Source organism: Capra hircus, chromosome 19 (genome assembly GCF_001704415.2).
Source record: "Capra hircus breed San Clemente chromosome 19, ASM170441v1, whole genome shotgun sequence".
NCBI lineage: Eukaryota > Metazoa > Chordata > Mammalia > Artiodactyla > Bovidae > Capra > Capra hircus.
The window spans coordinates 56,320,317-56,336,344 of NC_030826.1; the positions used below are offsets into that span (position 1 = coordinate 56,320,317).

General features: G+C 57.2%; 2 protein-coding genes across 5 annotated transcripts in view; one reads left to right on the top strand and one right to left on the bottom strand.

The window, feature by feature from the left end:
• Window positions 1-16,028, bottom strand: part of DNAI2 (dynein axonemal intermediate chain 2) — a 105,054-nt gene that overhangs the window by 15,684 nt on the left and 73,342 nt on the right.
• Window positions 1-16,028, top strand: part of RGS9 (regulator of G-protein signaling 9) — a gene marked incomplete at its 3' end in the record, with an annotated part of 59,621 nt that overhangs the window by 2,266 nt on the left and 41,327 nt on the right. For 2 of the 4 annotated variants that reach the window (XM_018063880.1, XM_018063881.1), the window contains 3 exon segments: window positions 9,417-9,562; window positions 13,373-13,469; window positions 15,463-15,513. In XM_018063880.1, the coding sequence (XP_017919369.1) occupies window positions 9,506-9,562; window positions 13,373-13,469; window positions 15,463-15,513 (205 nt within the window). 4 annotated transcript variants of the gene reach the window in all.

The window sequence follows — 16,028 nt, forward strand, 5'->3', positions numbered from 1 at the left end:
CATCTGTAAAACTGAAACCATCCTTACGGAAATCCAGTCAGATGATTTTCAGAACAGGGGCTCCAAAATGTCGTTTGAGAAGTGAGAGTGACTCTTGCACAGGTCTGTGCTCAGGTGAATGATTTGTGTCAGCGTCCCCCAAAAGTGTGTTCTGGGAAAAAACCCACGGTTGGTGGTGGGGAGAGGGGTGGCTATTAACAGGGTGTTACCCACAAGTCTCTGAGGTCAACTGCTTGAAAACCACCCGGCTAAACAAAGTCAGCTGAGCTCCATTACTGCAGAGCTTCTCAGAACAGTTTAATATTCTTTCAGTAACTGTGGCAAGAGACTGGAGCTCGGTTCCCAAACCTACTTGTCTGTCTTTTATTGTCCCCTCAGGAACACACCGCGTGAAAGCTTCTTTATGTGAAATATTCCCCAATGCAGTCTTACAGTGTCAGAGAAGGCAAAGCTGGTTCACTGAAGAATGCATGCCACAGGAGTCACACGCAGGGTCCCAGAGAGGAGGCCAGGATGACACAGTCGGGCAAGGTCTCACAGTAGGACAGGGTCACACAGGAGGACAGGGTCAGACGCAGGACAGGGTCACACAGGAGGAAGGGTCACACACAGGAGAACAGGATGATACACAGGACAAGGTCTCACACAGGAGAACAGGGTCACACACAGGAGGGTCACACACAGGACAGGGTCACACAGGAGGACAGGGTCACACACAGGACAGGGTCATACAGGACAGGGTCACACACAGTAGGACAGGGTCCCATACAGGAGGCCAGGATGACAGGAGGACAGGGTCTCACAGAGGACAGGGTCACACACAGGACAGGGTCTCCAGGAGGACAGGGTCACACAGTAGGGCAGGGTCACACACAGTAGGACAGGGTCCCATACAGGAGGCCAGGAGGACAGGAGGACAGGGTCTCACAGAGGAAAGGGTCACACACAGTAGGACAGGGTCCCATACAGGAGGCCAGGGTCCCACAGAGGCCAGGATGACACAGTAGGGCAAGGTCTCACAGTAGGACAGGGTCACACAGGAGGACAGGGTCAGACGCAGGACAGGGTCACACACAGGAGGACAGGGTCACACAGGAGGACAGGGTCACACAGGACAGGGTCACACACAGTAGGACAGGGTCCCATACAGGAGGCCAGGATGACAGGAGGACAGGGTCTCACAGAGGACAGGGTCACACACAGGACAGGGTCTCCAGGAGGACAGGGTCACACAGTAGGGCAGGGTCACACAGTAGGGCAGGGTCACACACAGTAGGACAGGGTCCCATACAGGACAGGGTCCCATATAGGCCAGGATGACACCGTAGGGCAAGGTCTCACAGTACGACAGGGTCTCACAGTAGGACAGGGTCACACACAGTAGGACAGGGTCCCATACAGGAGGCCAGGAGGACAGGGTCACACGCAGGACAGGGTCTCACAGGAGGACAGGGTCACACACAGTAGGACAGGGTCCCATACAGGAGGCCAGGGTCACACGCAGGACAGGGTCTCACAGGACAGGGTCTCCAGTAGGACAGGGTCCCATACAGGAGGCCAGGAGGCCAGGGTCACACACAGGATAGGGTCTCCAGTAGGACAAGGTCTCACAGTAGGACAGGGTCACACACAGTAGGACAGGGTCCCATACAGGAGGCCAGGGTCACACAGTAGGGCAGGGTCACACACAGTAGGACAGGGTCCCATACAGGAGGCCAGGGTCACACACAGGACAGGGTCACACAGGAGGACAGGGTCTCCACTAGGACAAGGTGTCCCAGTAGGACAGGGTCACACACAGTAGGACAGGGTCCCATACAGGAGGCCAGGGTCACACGCAGGACAGGGTCTCACAGTAGGACAGGGTCCCATACAGGAGGCCAGGGTCACACAGGAGGACAGGGTCACACACAGTAGGACAGGGTCCCATACAGGAGGCCAGGGTCACACGCAGGGCAGGGTCACACAGGAGGACAGGGTCCCATACAGGAGGCCAGGGGCACACGCAGGACAGGGTCTCACAGTAGGACAGGGTCACACACAGTAGGACAGGGTCCCATACAGGAGGCCAGGGTCACAGGCAGGACAGGGTCTCACAGGAGGACAGGGTCCCATACAGGAGGCCAGGGGCACACGCAGGACAGGGTCTCACAGTAGGACAGGGTCACACACAGTAGGACAGGGTCCCATACAGGAGGCCAGGGTCACACGCAGGACAGGGTCTCACAGGAAGACAGGGTCCCATACAGGAGGCCAGGGTCACACGCAGGGCAGATCTCACGGGAGGCCAGGACTATACACTGGAGGAGGAGGCTGCACACAGCAGGCCAGGATGGCCACTCCCACGCTCCTCACAGCTGAGGGCACTCAGCCCGGGCGGTCAGCGGTGCAGGCGGCCCGCCGCTACCCGGAGGAGGAAGAAGCCGGGTTCTGAACGGGTCTCCCCCCAAGGCCCACTTCCGGACGGGGGCTCGGTTCTGAGCGCCCGGCCCGCGTTGGGGTGGGGGGGCTTCCGGGGCGCCGGCGGGGCCTTCCCCCGACACCTGCGCGCGTGTGTCTGTTACTTGAGGCGTTTTACACGCGCGGCCGGTCCGACACAGCACGACGAGCCCTAGCTCGCGTCCTTTTTGGGCGGGTTTTCGCCCTTCTTGTCCACAAACCAGTCGCCTCGAGGGGTTGAAACGAGGAGACAAGCCCACAGCGCTGGGGGTCGACGGGCCGACCCCGAGCCAGGCCCTCGCGGGCCACCCACCTCACTAGCGCGCCCCGCCCGGGCTCCGGCGGGCGCAGGGAGGGGCCGCGCCGGAAGGGGCCTCGCCGGAAGGGGCCTCGCCGGAAGGGGCCGCGCCGGAAGGGGCCGCGCCGGAAGGGGCCGCGCCGGAAGTCCGCCGGCGGAGCCTGCCCTTCCTCTCTTGCCCTGGGGCGGTACCCGCGTCTCCGGGGTCCGGGCGGCGGGCGGCGGGAAGCGAGCGCGGCGCGGGGCTCTGCGTTGGGGCCCTTCCCTGCCCATTGGCACCTGTGCGCGCCTGGCGGCGCTGCTGGCAGAGTCGGGAATCGCCCTCATCACGATGTTAAATGTGGAGCTGCGGGAACGCGCCACGGCCCCGTTTCTAACAGCGCGGCCGTAGGGGCTCTAGCGACGTGAAGTCTGGCGCCCATGCGCTCACACTTAACGTATGTTTTTTTAAAGCGGTCTCACCGTGAAGTGAGCTTTGGGCCTGAAGCCCCGCCTGGCCGCTGCACCCGCGGCTCCTGTGTCCCTCCGGGTTCGGCCCTCCGGCGCCCTGGGTCTGCGGGGCCGACAGACACACCTTCCTTCTCTTCCCCGCGGGCCCTCTGGTTCGCCTGGGTTCAGAGGCTCCTGTTAGCACCCTCTTACTTGGATTTTCTGGCCCAAGAAGAGAACGGAATTTGTATTGTATACAAATACAGAACCTAAAGTAGAGTCGTCTAGGTTTAAAAAACTTCACAGCAAAGGCGTGGTGAAATTAGTTCATTCTGGGCAAACGGAATGTAAATATGCAGACTTGTTGAAAAACTCCTTTGGCGCACTGTTATCAAAAGACTGAAGGCGCTTAGGCTCTGACCCACGAGATACCATGTGTGGAGGATTCATCCTGGGCAGAGAAGCGGAGAGGGAGAGGAAAAGCCGCGTTTCTGAGGTCATCCCCCCATGAACGACTGTTGGGTTTGCTTGCCCAACACCCAGTTTTTGTTCCAGTTTTAATGTGATGATTTTTCTGTGGAAACCAGCTAGCTCTCAGTCGTCTGAGGTGGGCACAGGACCCAGGTGTGCCTGGTGGGAGTGCCCCAGCACGTCAGGGAGGTGGGGGGTGAGGTGTGAGGTCAGAGACTGGGCTGCCCAGGTCCTAGTCCTGGGTGCTACCTCATAGGGGCACTAACAACTTCAGCTTATTATTTGTCCTCTACTCATTTTTTTTTTTTAACTTGTCTTAAATTGTAGTATAGTTGACACCACCCTTATGTCAGAAAGTGAAGAGGAACTAAAAGGCCTCTTGATGAAAGTGAAAGAGAAGAATGAAAAAGTTGGCTTCAAGCTCAGCATTCAGAAAACGAAGATCATGGCATCTGGTCCCATCACTCCATGGGAAATAGATGGGGAAACAGTGGAAAGTGTCAGACTTTATCTTTTTGGGCTCCAAAATCACCGCAGATGGTGACTGAAGCCATGAAATTAAAAGACGCTTACTCCTTGGAAGAAAAGTTATGACCAACCTAGATAGCATATTCAAAAGCAGAGACATTACTTTGCTGACTAAGGTCCCTCTAGTCAAGGCTATGGTTTTTCCTGGGATCATGTATGGATATGAGAGTTGGACTGTGAAGAAAGCTGAGGGCCGAAGAATTGATGCTTTTGAAGTGTGGTGTTGGAGAAGACTCTTGAGAGTCCCTTGGACTGCAAGGAGATCCAACCAGTCCATTCTGAAAGAGATCAGCCCTGGGATTTCTTTGGAAAGAATGATGCTACAGCTGAAATTCCAGTACTTTGGCCACCTCATGAGAAGAGTTGACTCATTGGAAAAGACTCTGATGCTGGGAGGGATTGGGGGCAGAAGGAGAAGGGGACGACCGAGGATGAGATGGCTGGATGGCATCACTGACTGGATGGACGTGAGTCTAAGTGAACTCCGGGAGATGGTGATGGACAGGGAGGCCTGGCGTGCTGCGATTCATGGGGTTGCAAAGAGTCGGACACAACTGAGCGACTGAACTGACCTGAACAGTTGATGTACAATGTTGTGTTCATTTCAGGTGTACATCAAAGTGAATCAGCTAAACACATGCATATATCCACTCTTTCTCAGATTCTCTCCCCATGTAGGCCATTGCAGAGTATTACAGAGTTCCCTGTGCTATACAGTAGGCCCTTGGTTGTCTATTTTATTGTTTTACTTTTTATTTTGTATTGGAGTATAGCCAGTTAACAGTGTTGTGATAGTTTCAGGCAGCAAAGGGACTCAGCCATACACACACATGTGTCCATTCTCCCCCAAGCTCCCCTCCCGTCCAGGCTGCCACAGAACACAGCAGAGTCCCCTGTGCTGGACAGCAGGTCCTTGCTTATCCGTTTTATATGCAGTAGTGTGTGAATGTTAATCCCAGCCTCCTAGTTTAGCCCCCATTTTCCACTCTTGTTTACTCATTTGTTGACTGGGGGTATTTTTTTTTTAATTGGAGTATAATTGCTTTACCACATTGGGGGCATTAATAGCAGGCATCTACTCCGAGACTGTACCACACACTTGGGGAATGAGCAGGTACGCTAAGGCCTGTTAGTCCAGACCATTATGATTTCATCTCAGCGTGCTCTCTTCAGCTTTCTGTTTTTTCCTTTCGTTTTCGCCTCCCACATGACCCCACATCATCCGCTGCATTACCCCAGGAGTTTATTTTACGTCTTTTTTCTCCTGCTGGAGACGCCCTCAAGACAGGACCATGTCTTCCGTGCATGCTCAGTTGTACCTACCTCTCCCCGACACCATGGCCAGTAGCCCATCAGGCTCCTCTGTCCATTGGATTTTTTTTCCAGGCAAGAATCCTGGAGTGGGTTGCCATTTCCTTCTCCAGGAGATCTTCCTGACCCAGGGATCGAACCCTCGTCTCCTACTTGGCAGGCAGGTTCTTTACCACTGAGCCCCCTGGGAAGCCAGGACCGTGTCTTACTCACCTTTATACCGTGGGCGCTTACGGTTCCCACCCCAGAAATGGTGCTCGGTCAAGTTTGTCGAACAAAACTGAATACTCCCTGACACAGAGCGGAGAGCCCTGGAACAATGAGTGAAAGTGCCGTGGACCCTAGAGGAGGGACAGCAAGGAGACGGTGGGAACCGCATGAAACTGGAGCCACTTCCCCACCGAAAATGGAGACTGCAGGCTCCGTCTCCTCCTGCCCTCGACTTGCTCGCGTACGGAGGGCAGGTGCTGGTGATCAGCAGTCTGCTGGTGCCTGAGCCTGGCTTTCTGAGCGACTGCTTCTTGTTTTCTGCCTTAGAACCTGTCTCTTCTCTTGGGGACTGGCAGGAGAAATGATCACTGCCTTCAGAGAAATCAGATCTGCCCTCAAGACATCAGATGCTGCCCTGTGAGCCTGATAATCAGGTGCAAAAGTTCACACACTTGATGCAGAGTGGAGAGTGAGCCTCCTCAGGCACGGACGAGGCGGATCGGGGCAGCCAGAAACCACCCCCCTTTTTTAAAAATTAATTTTGTTTATTTATTTGTATGTGTTTTCGGCTGCGCCGGGTCTCCGTTGCTGTGCGGGCTTGTCTCTAGTTGCAGAGAACCGGGGCTGCTCTCTAGCCACAGGGTGCAGGCTTCTCACGGCGGTGGCGTCTCTCGCGGTGGAGCGCTGGCTCAGTTGCTCCACAGCATGCGGGCTCTTCCTGGATCAGGGATCAAGCCCGTGTTTCTTGCATTGGCAGGCGGATTTTTCTTTTTTTCTTTTTTACCACTGAGCCACCAGGGAAGTCCCCAGAAAACCCTTTCTCACGGATGATTGCCTAGTCTCCAGTGGTGATGCTGGGTGAGTGATATCACCATCTGTTTCTCTGCTGAACAAGACTCACGTGGAGCCACACGGTCTGAGACTCAGTAATCCTTAGAGTCAGAACAGACACAAGCGCTGAGGAGTGCAGGTCTCCTTTACAACGTCTAGTACCACGGCCTCTTAAGCTGTGAATGTTCCGGTGACTCCCGGTTCCCTGGTCCATGAAATAACCTATGTAGTTTATGGAATATTCTAGTTTCTAGAAAGTTGTTCACTAAACCTTTATGCTATGGTGCCCTAACTCAGATTCCGCTAGTTCTCAGCAAGCTTTGGCTGCAAAACGAATCCAGCAAATACGAAAGGGCCTTCCCCTCCCGTCCGGTGGCCCTGCGGTCACTGATGGCACGGTGGCAGGAGTATCGACACCACGGGAATCAGCGAGGCCACCGTCAGATCTGCCTCCTGCCAGAGCCGAAGCCCAGAAACCGCCGCTCACAAGCTGCGGGCTGGCTGTGTCCTCCGCGAAACTCATAGAACAGGAGGGGGTGTAAGGTGCGCAGCAGTTGTTTCTCCCCAGATCTGCATGGAAAAAATGCCACATGGGTGGCACCTACTCCGTGCTGAAGGAGCGGGGAGGAGGGAGACGTGAGCAGAACTTGAGACAGGGGAGAAGATTTGGAGGGGAGAAAACCCACCACGTGCTGGAGAAAAAGCAAATTTCAGGGCTGGTGAGAGGGAGGGACTCCATGTGGAGGGGCAGTGTAACTGGAGCTGGCAATTAGGCCAGGCCAGACTGGGAGAGGATGTGCGTCTTCAGAGAGGTGACGGGGCTGCAGGAGGTTTTCAGGGAAGGGGCGGGGCCTGATAAGAGCAGGACCTGGGGAAGATTATCTTTCTGACCTTGCATTTTAAAAAACTGAGATATAACTCACATACTATAAAATTCACCCTTTTAAAGTATACCGTTCAGCCATTTTTCTATTCACAAGGTGGTGCAACCATTGCTACTGTCTAATTCTGGGACATTTTCATCAGCCCCGAGAAGAAACTCAATACTCATTAGCAGCCACCCTTTCCTCCACTAATAATTTGTACTTTTTACAAAACACCAAATTTGGTTACCTGTGAAGAGACTTGAATTTTGAACCAAGGAGGGTTTATGTGTTCCAAACATAAAGAGGAAAAGGGACAGTGGCTTTTCTGAAAAAGAAGTGGCTTTTCCAAGGTTCTGTTGATATAACCAGACATTATCTATCCATCCATCCAACTATCCATCTGTCCCATCAATGTTCTGTCTAACTATTCTATCTTTCCATCCATCCATCCACCTACCCAGAAAGAGAAGAGAGAGTGAGAGAGAAGGCAGTATTAGATCCATACATGGGAGCAAAGAGCGTGGGTGGAGCTGATCCTCAAACCCAGCATCTGGGTGACATGGCAGCTCTGGATGTTAGAAGACAAGTCTTGCAGGGATCACGTTTTTACCTGTGGGCATCTCCTGTATCAGCCGTCTTCCTGTATGCTTCCAGACAGTGCCACTCCTGGGGAATCCAAGAGAGAGCAGAAGGCGCAGAAACTTGGAAAATCCCTTGCTCTGGAAAGCCGTAAGGAAGATCCTTGCTTTCCACGGCCCTCTGGGCGCTTCTCCGAGGACAGAGGTGGCGGCTGGGGCCCAGGGCTGTGGAGCCTGAGCCACCCCAGAGGCAGGGGCGGCATCTGAGCGTCAGGAGTGGGGCTCCCTCTCGCCCCGCCCCCCATCCCACGGGGCAGGAATGGTTGGGGCATGTCCATGATTCCATCCGCTCTTAGCCGCGCGGAACCTTGGGCTGGCTGGTCTAAGGGCAGCAGGGCCTCGATTTGTAGGGAGCGATAAATCCCACCCTGTCAGCCTTCGGGCTGACTGAGCTGTGTGTTTTTCTTCACATGTTAGACTCTCGAGACTTCAAGACTGGAGAGTAATTCTTTCACTGAGCCCAGCTCTTTCTTATTACTCCTGAGAAAACAGAAATTCAGAGAGGTTAGGTAACTTGATCAAATCCACCTCTCCCACTAATCGAAGTGTCAGAAAAGTGGGGTGCGGGTGGGTGGGTGGTATCAGCAAGAGGGACAAAGGCCACAAGGAGATTTGGGGGGTAATGTGCTCCCTGTCTTGACTGTGGGTGTAGTTTCCTGGGTGGATACATACACCGAAGCTCATCAGGTTGCTCACTTTAAATTCCTGCGGCTCAGTATGTCAGTTCTCACTCAGTAAGGCTGCTGGAGAAGAGTCACCCATCTGGGGAGGGGCAGGGCAGGGGCTAGCCAGGAGGTTCACGCTTCCCTGAAACCTAGCGCTGCCTAAAAACCGAAGCCTATTTGAAGTCGTGAAAATGCCTTTTCCCATAGTCATTTTCCCCTTTTTTAAAACTAAAAAAAATTAAAAATTGAAATGTAGTTGCTGAACAGTATTATATGTTACAGGTGTGCAGTATAGTGACACAATTTTAAAGGTTACACTCCAATGGTAGTTACTATAAAATATTGGCTATATTCCCCGTGCTGTGCAAACATCCTTGTTTTACACCTAATACTTTGTACCTCTTACGCCCCCGCTTCTCCCCCTTCCTCCTCGCCGCTCCGCGCCCCGCTCGCCCCTCCCCTCCCCGCCCCTTGTCTTACCCCCCAGGGAAGTCCCTTCCTGCCTAAGGGCTCGCCCCCGACCGCGGGGCATCCAGGCGCCGTGGACCACGGAGCATCCCGGCGCCCGGGCGCACCTCACCTGCGGCGCCCCCGGCCCGCCGGCCCGACACCGCCCCCTGGCGCCAGGTGGCCGCCAGCGCAGCGCTCGCCGGGCGGGTGCCCCGCGCTGATTGGCCGGCGCGGATTCGGGTTCCCGGGGGCGCGGGTCGCGGGCGCGGCGGGCAGCCTCGCTCCGCCTGGGCTCGGGGCCGCGGGCGCGCTCTTCGGGGGCTTCCCCTTCCGTCCCGTGCGTCCCGGTTCTGAGTCCCAGGGGCCAGGATGACCATCCGACACCAGGGCCAGCAGTACAGGCCGAGGATGGCGTTTCTGCGGAAGGTGAGCGCGGTGCCGTCCGCTGGGCCCTCCCGGGACCACCTCGGGGAAGTGCCGGCGGGGACGTGGGCAGGGCTGGGGCGGCCCTGTGGTCGGTTAGCGCCCCTTGTTATTGAGTGGCGGTTTGCCGTGTGTGTGTGTGTGTGTGTCTGTGTGTCTGTGTGTCTTTGTATTGGTTAGCTTTCCTTGTAACCTGTTTATAGTGGAGAGTCTGGAGCGGGGCGATCGATGGTCGGCTGGAGGCTGAAAACAACCTGTTACTCGGGAGAGGAGGCGCGGCTGGGTCATTTCTGAGACAGTCTCCAGACGTTGTTGGAAGGCGCCCAGAGAGTAAATGAGCGTGTTTACAGTTTTCTGATTCAAAGCGGCAGTATTTGAAGTGTGTGTGTGTCTGTGTGTGTGGTTAGTGTGTACACACAGAAATGGTGTGATTTGTAAGCTAGACAGACACCCTGCTTCCAGCATCCCTAGGTTGCTTGTTCAGCTGTGTGTATTTGTGCCCTCGGCTCTCTGGGCCGCTGCAGAAGTCAGGACCCTCCTGTCGCAAGGCTTTTTCAGACCAGGTGGCCAGGCGCTGGGTGTCTGTCCTGGGGACTTGTGCCAGGTGGAGTGCATCTTGTGGGGTGATGTATTTGGGGACAAAGTGGCTCATCTTGTTCTGGGCTCTTGAGATAACTGGTATCAGAGGAGGTTGGCAGAGGCTTCCGCCCGGGGTCACTCACCCGCGCCTGCTTCCATCTGCAGTGAAGTGTCCTCTGTCTTAGGCTTATCCTGAGGAGAATTAGCTGAATCCTTTGTGACGGTAAGAGCTGCCCTGAACCCTTGGAGCTCAGCAAGCTATTGTTGTCAAAACTGCCCTGATTTTCTTGCGGTGTTAAAAGCTGGGCGGTTTGGGCTACACTGGGGCACTGGCTGCCCTTGGTCCACTTAGCTCAGTAAGCTTGTGCGCCTGCCAGGTGTAGAGGTGTGAGATTGCACAGCACAGGCGCAGCGTCGTCTCCCTGGGAAGAGCATCTGTTAGAGAGCTGTTGTCGAGTCAGTGTCTCAGCCGTGTCTGACTCCTTGCGACCCCACGGTCTGCAGCACGCCAGGCTCCTCCGTCCTTCACCGTCTCCTGGAGTTTGCGCAGACTCACGTCCGATGAGTCGGTGGTGCTATCTGGGTCCCCAGGTGGTGCAGTGGTCAAGAATCCCCCTATGAATGAAGGAAACCAGGGTTCGATCCCTGGGTCAGGAAGATCCCTTGGAGAAGGACATGACGACCCACTCCAGTGTTCCTGCCTGGGAAGGCCCGTGGACAGAGGAGCCTGGCGGGTTGCAGTCCGTGGGGCCCAAGAGTCGAACACCACTCACACGCAGTGAAGAGCAGCACCTAGGGAAACCCGGGGCTTGGACGCAAGAGTCGGGCGGGGCCGTGGGGGAGCCTCAAGGAGTGGGCAACTAGCTTGGGCCGCGAGAAGTTGATGATGGAAGGGCTGGTGGTGAAGGACAGCTCAGGGTCCCCAGGTGATTTGAATGACGGTGCAGAGAAAAGGCCACAGGACATTGAGTGACATCCGGGGACGCTGTGGGGAGGGGGCTGCTCCTGGCGTCTCTGCCCCCCGGGCGCACAGGGCCTCTGGCTGGCCCCACATGTCAGCAGCAGCAGTGCTGGAGGGGGCCCTGGAGGCTGGGGACCTGCCAGGCACAGGCAGAGCCGGGCGGCCAAGCCTGGGGGTCGGCGGAGGTGACACGTTTCCTGGGGGCCGCGTCCACTGGTGAGTGGGAGACTCGGCAGAAACAAATGCAGAGCCCGCAGCAGCTGGCGGGGCCTGGGGTGCCTCCCAGACGTCCATCCGGTGGGCGGAGCAGGATTTGGGGAGGGGCCTGTCCGGGAGTGGTGCCCCCGGGGGTCGGAGAGCCGGGGGCGATGTGACCCGGTGTCTGCTGGCCCCTGGCGGGCAGGCTCCTTTGCGGGAGCCTTGTCCCCTTTTGGCGGACAACCCCATGGTGCTGTTGACTTGCCCGCTGTCTGTGCAGAAAAGGGCTGATGGTTATCGTCCCCCGGGAACCTTCTTGGGCTGGGAGGAAAATTCCAGCCTGCGATCTTGCCCCGTGACTGACAGCTCCCTCCTGCAGGAGTGGTGTGGGCGTGGGAGGTGGGACGCGGTTCCCGCTCCTGGTGACCCTGGAGTAGTCACACTCAGCACGTGGCCTCCAACGCCCCCATCCTGCCCCCAGCTTGGGGTCACCCGGGGTCAGGCGAGGCCCGGGTCCCCCTCCATCCTCTTGCTGCCCAGGATCGTGTGGGGGCTGACGTCTGGGGTGCGGGTGGCCGTCCCCCCCCCCCCGGGTCTCTGGGCCCCCAGGCACAGGGAGGAGCAGGGGGGAGTTGGCAGCAGTTGGAGCTGAAAGGAGGGGGCTCTCACCCGCTGAGGACTTGGGGCGCGGCTCAGACGGCCCCATCTGTGATGGGCATGGGGCCTTCCTGCCGGAGGCAGAGCTGGAACCCGGGTCTGCACGGCTGTGCTGGGCCACGACGGCAGAGGCAGGGCCCGGAGTGCACGCCCTGGCCGAGGTGTGCGCAGTGGTCCCCAGGCGGCTCTCTGCGGGGCCTGCGCGGCCGGCCCCTGCTGGCGTCCTCACGTGGCGCCCCCTCCCCCCGCCCGGTGTGTGTGTCAGTCAGTCGCGGCAGACTCTTTGCAACCCGTTTGCTCCCCAAGGAGCCCACCGGGCTCCTCTGCCCATGGGGTTTCCCAGGCAAGAATACAGGAGGGGATCTTCCCGACCCAGGGATTGAACCTGTGTTTCCTGAGCATCTCCTGCATTGCAGGTGGATTTGTTACCGCCTGAGCCACCAGGGAAGCTCTGTGTGTGTCTGAGTCCTTACCTTATCTCTTCAGTGGACACCAGCCAGGCCCGCCCTAATGACCTCCTTTTAACTTGGCCACCTTTGCAAAGACCCTGTCTCCGGATCCAGTCACATTCTGAGGTCCTAGGGGCCAGGACCTCAACCTATGAATCTGAGGAGTGGGCGCCATAAGAGAGTCTCTCGGAGATGGGACCACCAGCCAGAGTCCTGTGGTTTCCTCCCTGGAGAGACCCCGGGGGGACTTCCCTGGGGAACGTCTGAGGACGGTGGACCCAAACCCTGAATGCTCTTGAGGTCCGTTTGCTGCGGCCCCCCCGCCACCAGCTCCACTTTCTGAGAAGTGTGACACCTGCCAGGGAGAAATCTGACTCCCCTCATTGTGTTTTTAAAATAACTCTCATTATTCCTCCTCTGAAGGTTATTTTCAAGTCCTTTGTAACTAGATTTCTCTTTTTTTTTTTGATGCAAAGAGAAGGAGTCAACCCCTCTGACTTTCTGCTGGAGAAACTCAGGTTTCTAACTCATAACTTGGGTTTCTATTTCTTCTCCAATGCATGGGGGCTTGGACTCCATGAAATGCTGCTATTTCATCTCATACACGTTTTGGGATAAACGTGGATTTTCTTCTGGGAGCTGACGTGGGAAACGGGGCCCCGGGCTCTCACGTCCGAATGGCAGGCAGCCTTGGGAGGAGCAGGTGCGTCCCAGGCTCACGGACAGGCATGAGTCCAGAAGTGGTGCCTCCTGCAGCCCGAGGCCCCTCGGTCCCCACCCGTGTCCAAGGGAAGCACCCCCTCCACCCCGCTCCCGGGCGTCTCCTCGCTCCCCTCTACTGTGAGCCTCTCGGCTGGCCCAGCAGCCTGAGATGGCAATGGGCTCCTGGTTGTAAGCGCCCCATGTTCCTCTTGCCATCTTTTGCTCCCTTGGTGCCCCTCAGCTGACCCGGGCAGTTCTGTTTTGCAGATCGAGGCCCTTGTGAAGGACATGCAGGACCCAGACACAGGGGTCAGGGTGCAGAACCAGAAGGTCACGGTCGTCAGCATCCCTCACGCCATGACGGGTAAGGTGTCTGGCAGTTTGGTCTTGGCCTGAGCAGACCACACACAGGTGTTGGCACACTAGAGCCCACAGGCCAGAAGCGGCCCCTGTTCTGCATTTGCGAATAAAGTTTTATTGGAACAGATCCACATCCCCATCCATGTATTGTTGGTGGCTGCTTCTGCACTGCGGTGGCAGAGTTAACACCCACATACCCACACAGACGCACACACCCACACACGAGTCCAGCGTCCAGCCTCTCATCCCTTGTCTAGGCGTGTGAGCCGCTGTCCTTCCTGGCACGTGGGGCCCCCTCGGTTCCCAGATTTGGGACGCTGCCCACTCAGCCACGGTCCCCCTCGTTTGTCCTACGTGGTGAATCCCAGCGGCAGTCGGAGCCTCTGTTGTGCGGTATTGGCGCTGCTCAAAGCAGACTGGCTCAGCGCCGCTGCCCCCTCGGAGGGCAGGTGGCCGGGGCTTAGGGAACAATGGGGCTGACGTGTGAGCTGAGATCAGCACAGACCACGCAGTGGACGCCCCAGGAGCCCCCTAATCCCATCTGATCTATTTCAGGAAGCGCCCAAGTGGATGCGAAAAGCCCTCGGCTCCTTGGCGGGGAGTGCTAACCCGTCTGCTGCCAGCTGGGGGTGGGGGGCTCCCCTTCTTGGTGTGCACACCTCTGTGTAGAGACGTGGGGTGGACCGTCTAATAACACACCCAGTCCTGGGATTTTAAGTCGGATTTTCAGTGAAGACGTCTGCTTTTGAATAAGCAAAGGGCTGAATAAAGGCGAGAGCGACAGGGGCCCCTCTGGGAGCCGTCACCGTGGCACGTGGACGTGGGGAGTGGGTGGCTGGATGTGTGTGCCTTCAGGACGTGTGTAGGAAGGGGCGGGTACAGGCTGTGCCCCCTCAGCCGTGCTGTGCCCCCCACCCCAGGGCACAGGCAGTGGAGTTCAGACCCTGGCTCCCCCCGTGGTGTGTTTCATGGGCCAGTTTCCACTCAGGCAGGGCACCCAGCTCAGCACTTGGGAAGCAGGCTGGGGTTGCTAGAAAGAGTGGTGGTTGGTATTTGCTTGATGGCGTGGGAGCTGGGGTGCATCTTTGTTGTGAGACGACGCTGCCGCCTCCGACGAGGAGCGTGTCCTGCTGAGGGGCCGGGGCCTGGCTGAGCAGGAGACACACAGCTTCCTTGAGGTCCCGCGTCCACTCTCGGCTGCTGGTGGGACTCGGCCTGTCCTGGCCCTTGGATCAGCGTGATTCCTTGGGAGGGCGCCCCAGGCCCCGATCCTGTCCCCGCCTGCCTCCGCTGCCTTCTTGCTTGCCGGCCTCCCATTTGCGTTGCCCCCGGGCCAGCCCTCAGATGCGCAGGGCGCAGGGGCAGATGGAGCCCACACTCCACGGTCTGAAGTTGTAAACGAGACTACAGGGTGTTCCTAAGAAAGCGTCTCATCCTTCTGCTTTGACAGAAGCCTTTATGATGACTGAAAAGCCAGGCTTGGATGTAGCACTGGCCGTCAGAGTTTTGCTGGGGAACGTAGTGGCGTCAGAGACCCAGCACCCCGACCCTGGCGCACTCCCTTCCCCTCTCATCCAGGTTCTCATTACTGCCAGGACTGAGCTCCGTCTAGGGCTCCATGGACAGCTTGTTTGGGGCTGTTTTTTTTTCCAATGGTCAAGACTTAGTGTGTTTACCTCCCTCTTGATGAATGACAGTCCAGGCACCCGTTATTGTATCAATAAGAAAAGAGAGTCAGTACCTTGGAGAGGTGAAGGCTGAGGGGGTGGCAGGGACATGGGGTGAAAGTCTGGCTGGACTCACATTGTGGGAGGCCCTGAATCATGGGCTGGGGGTTCGGTCTGGACACAGTTGGGGGGTGGGGTTCAGGGAGGTCCCCGGAGGATCTGAGCAGCAGGACGAGATCACGGCTGGACAGGGAGGCGGCCAGTTGGGCAGCAGCGTGTGGGTGGGTGTCGGGGAGGCTCTGACGTTGGCCAGACCCTTCTGCTTTGCAGGAAGCGACGTCCTCCAGTGGCTCAGCCAGCGCCTGTGGATCTCCGGACTGGGTGAGAGCTCCTTCTGTCCTCAGCCCGACCAAGGGCTGCTGTGGCATCACCCCGGGGCATATCTGGGCGCGGCTGGGTGGGGCTCAGCCTGTGTCTCTGAGAAACTGACCTTTTAGTTGGCGAGATGAAGCCTGTGTGAGTAAAACAGCCAGACTGGGAGGGGTGATGACCGGGGGGACACAGCTGCTTCTTCATGCAAAATACCGAGAGTGTGTGAATCACAGGCTTCCCTGGTGGCTCAGATGGTAAAAATCTGCCTGCAAGGCGAGAGGCCCAAGTTTGATTACTGGGTCAGGAAGATCCCCTGAAGCAGGGAATGGCAACCCACTCCATTCTTGGCTGGAAGAATCCCATGGACAGGGGAGCCTGGCGGGCCGCAGTCCATGGGGTTGCAAAGAGTCAGACACGACTGAAGTGACTAACGTGACCACTGCTACTACTAAGTCGCAGGATTAACTGGGGAGGAGTCAGTCAAGAAGGACTTCCTGGAGGGGGTCATGCACACGTGCATTTGG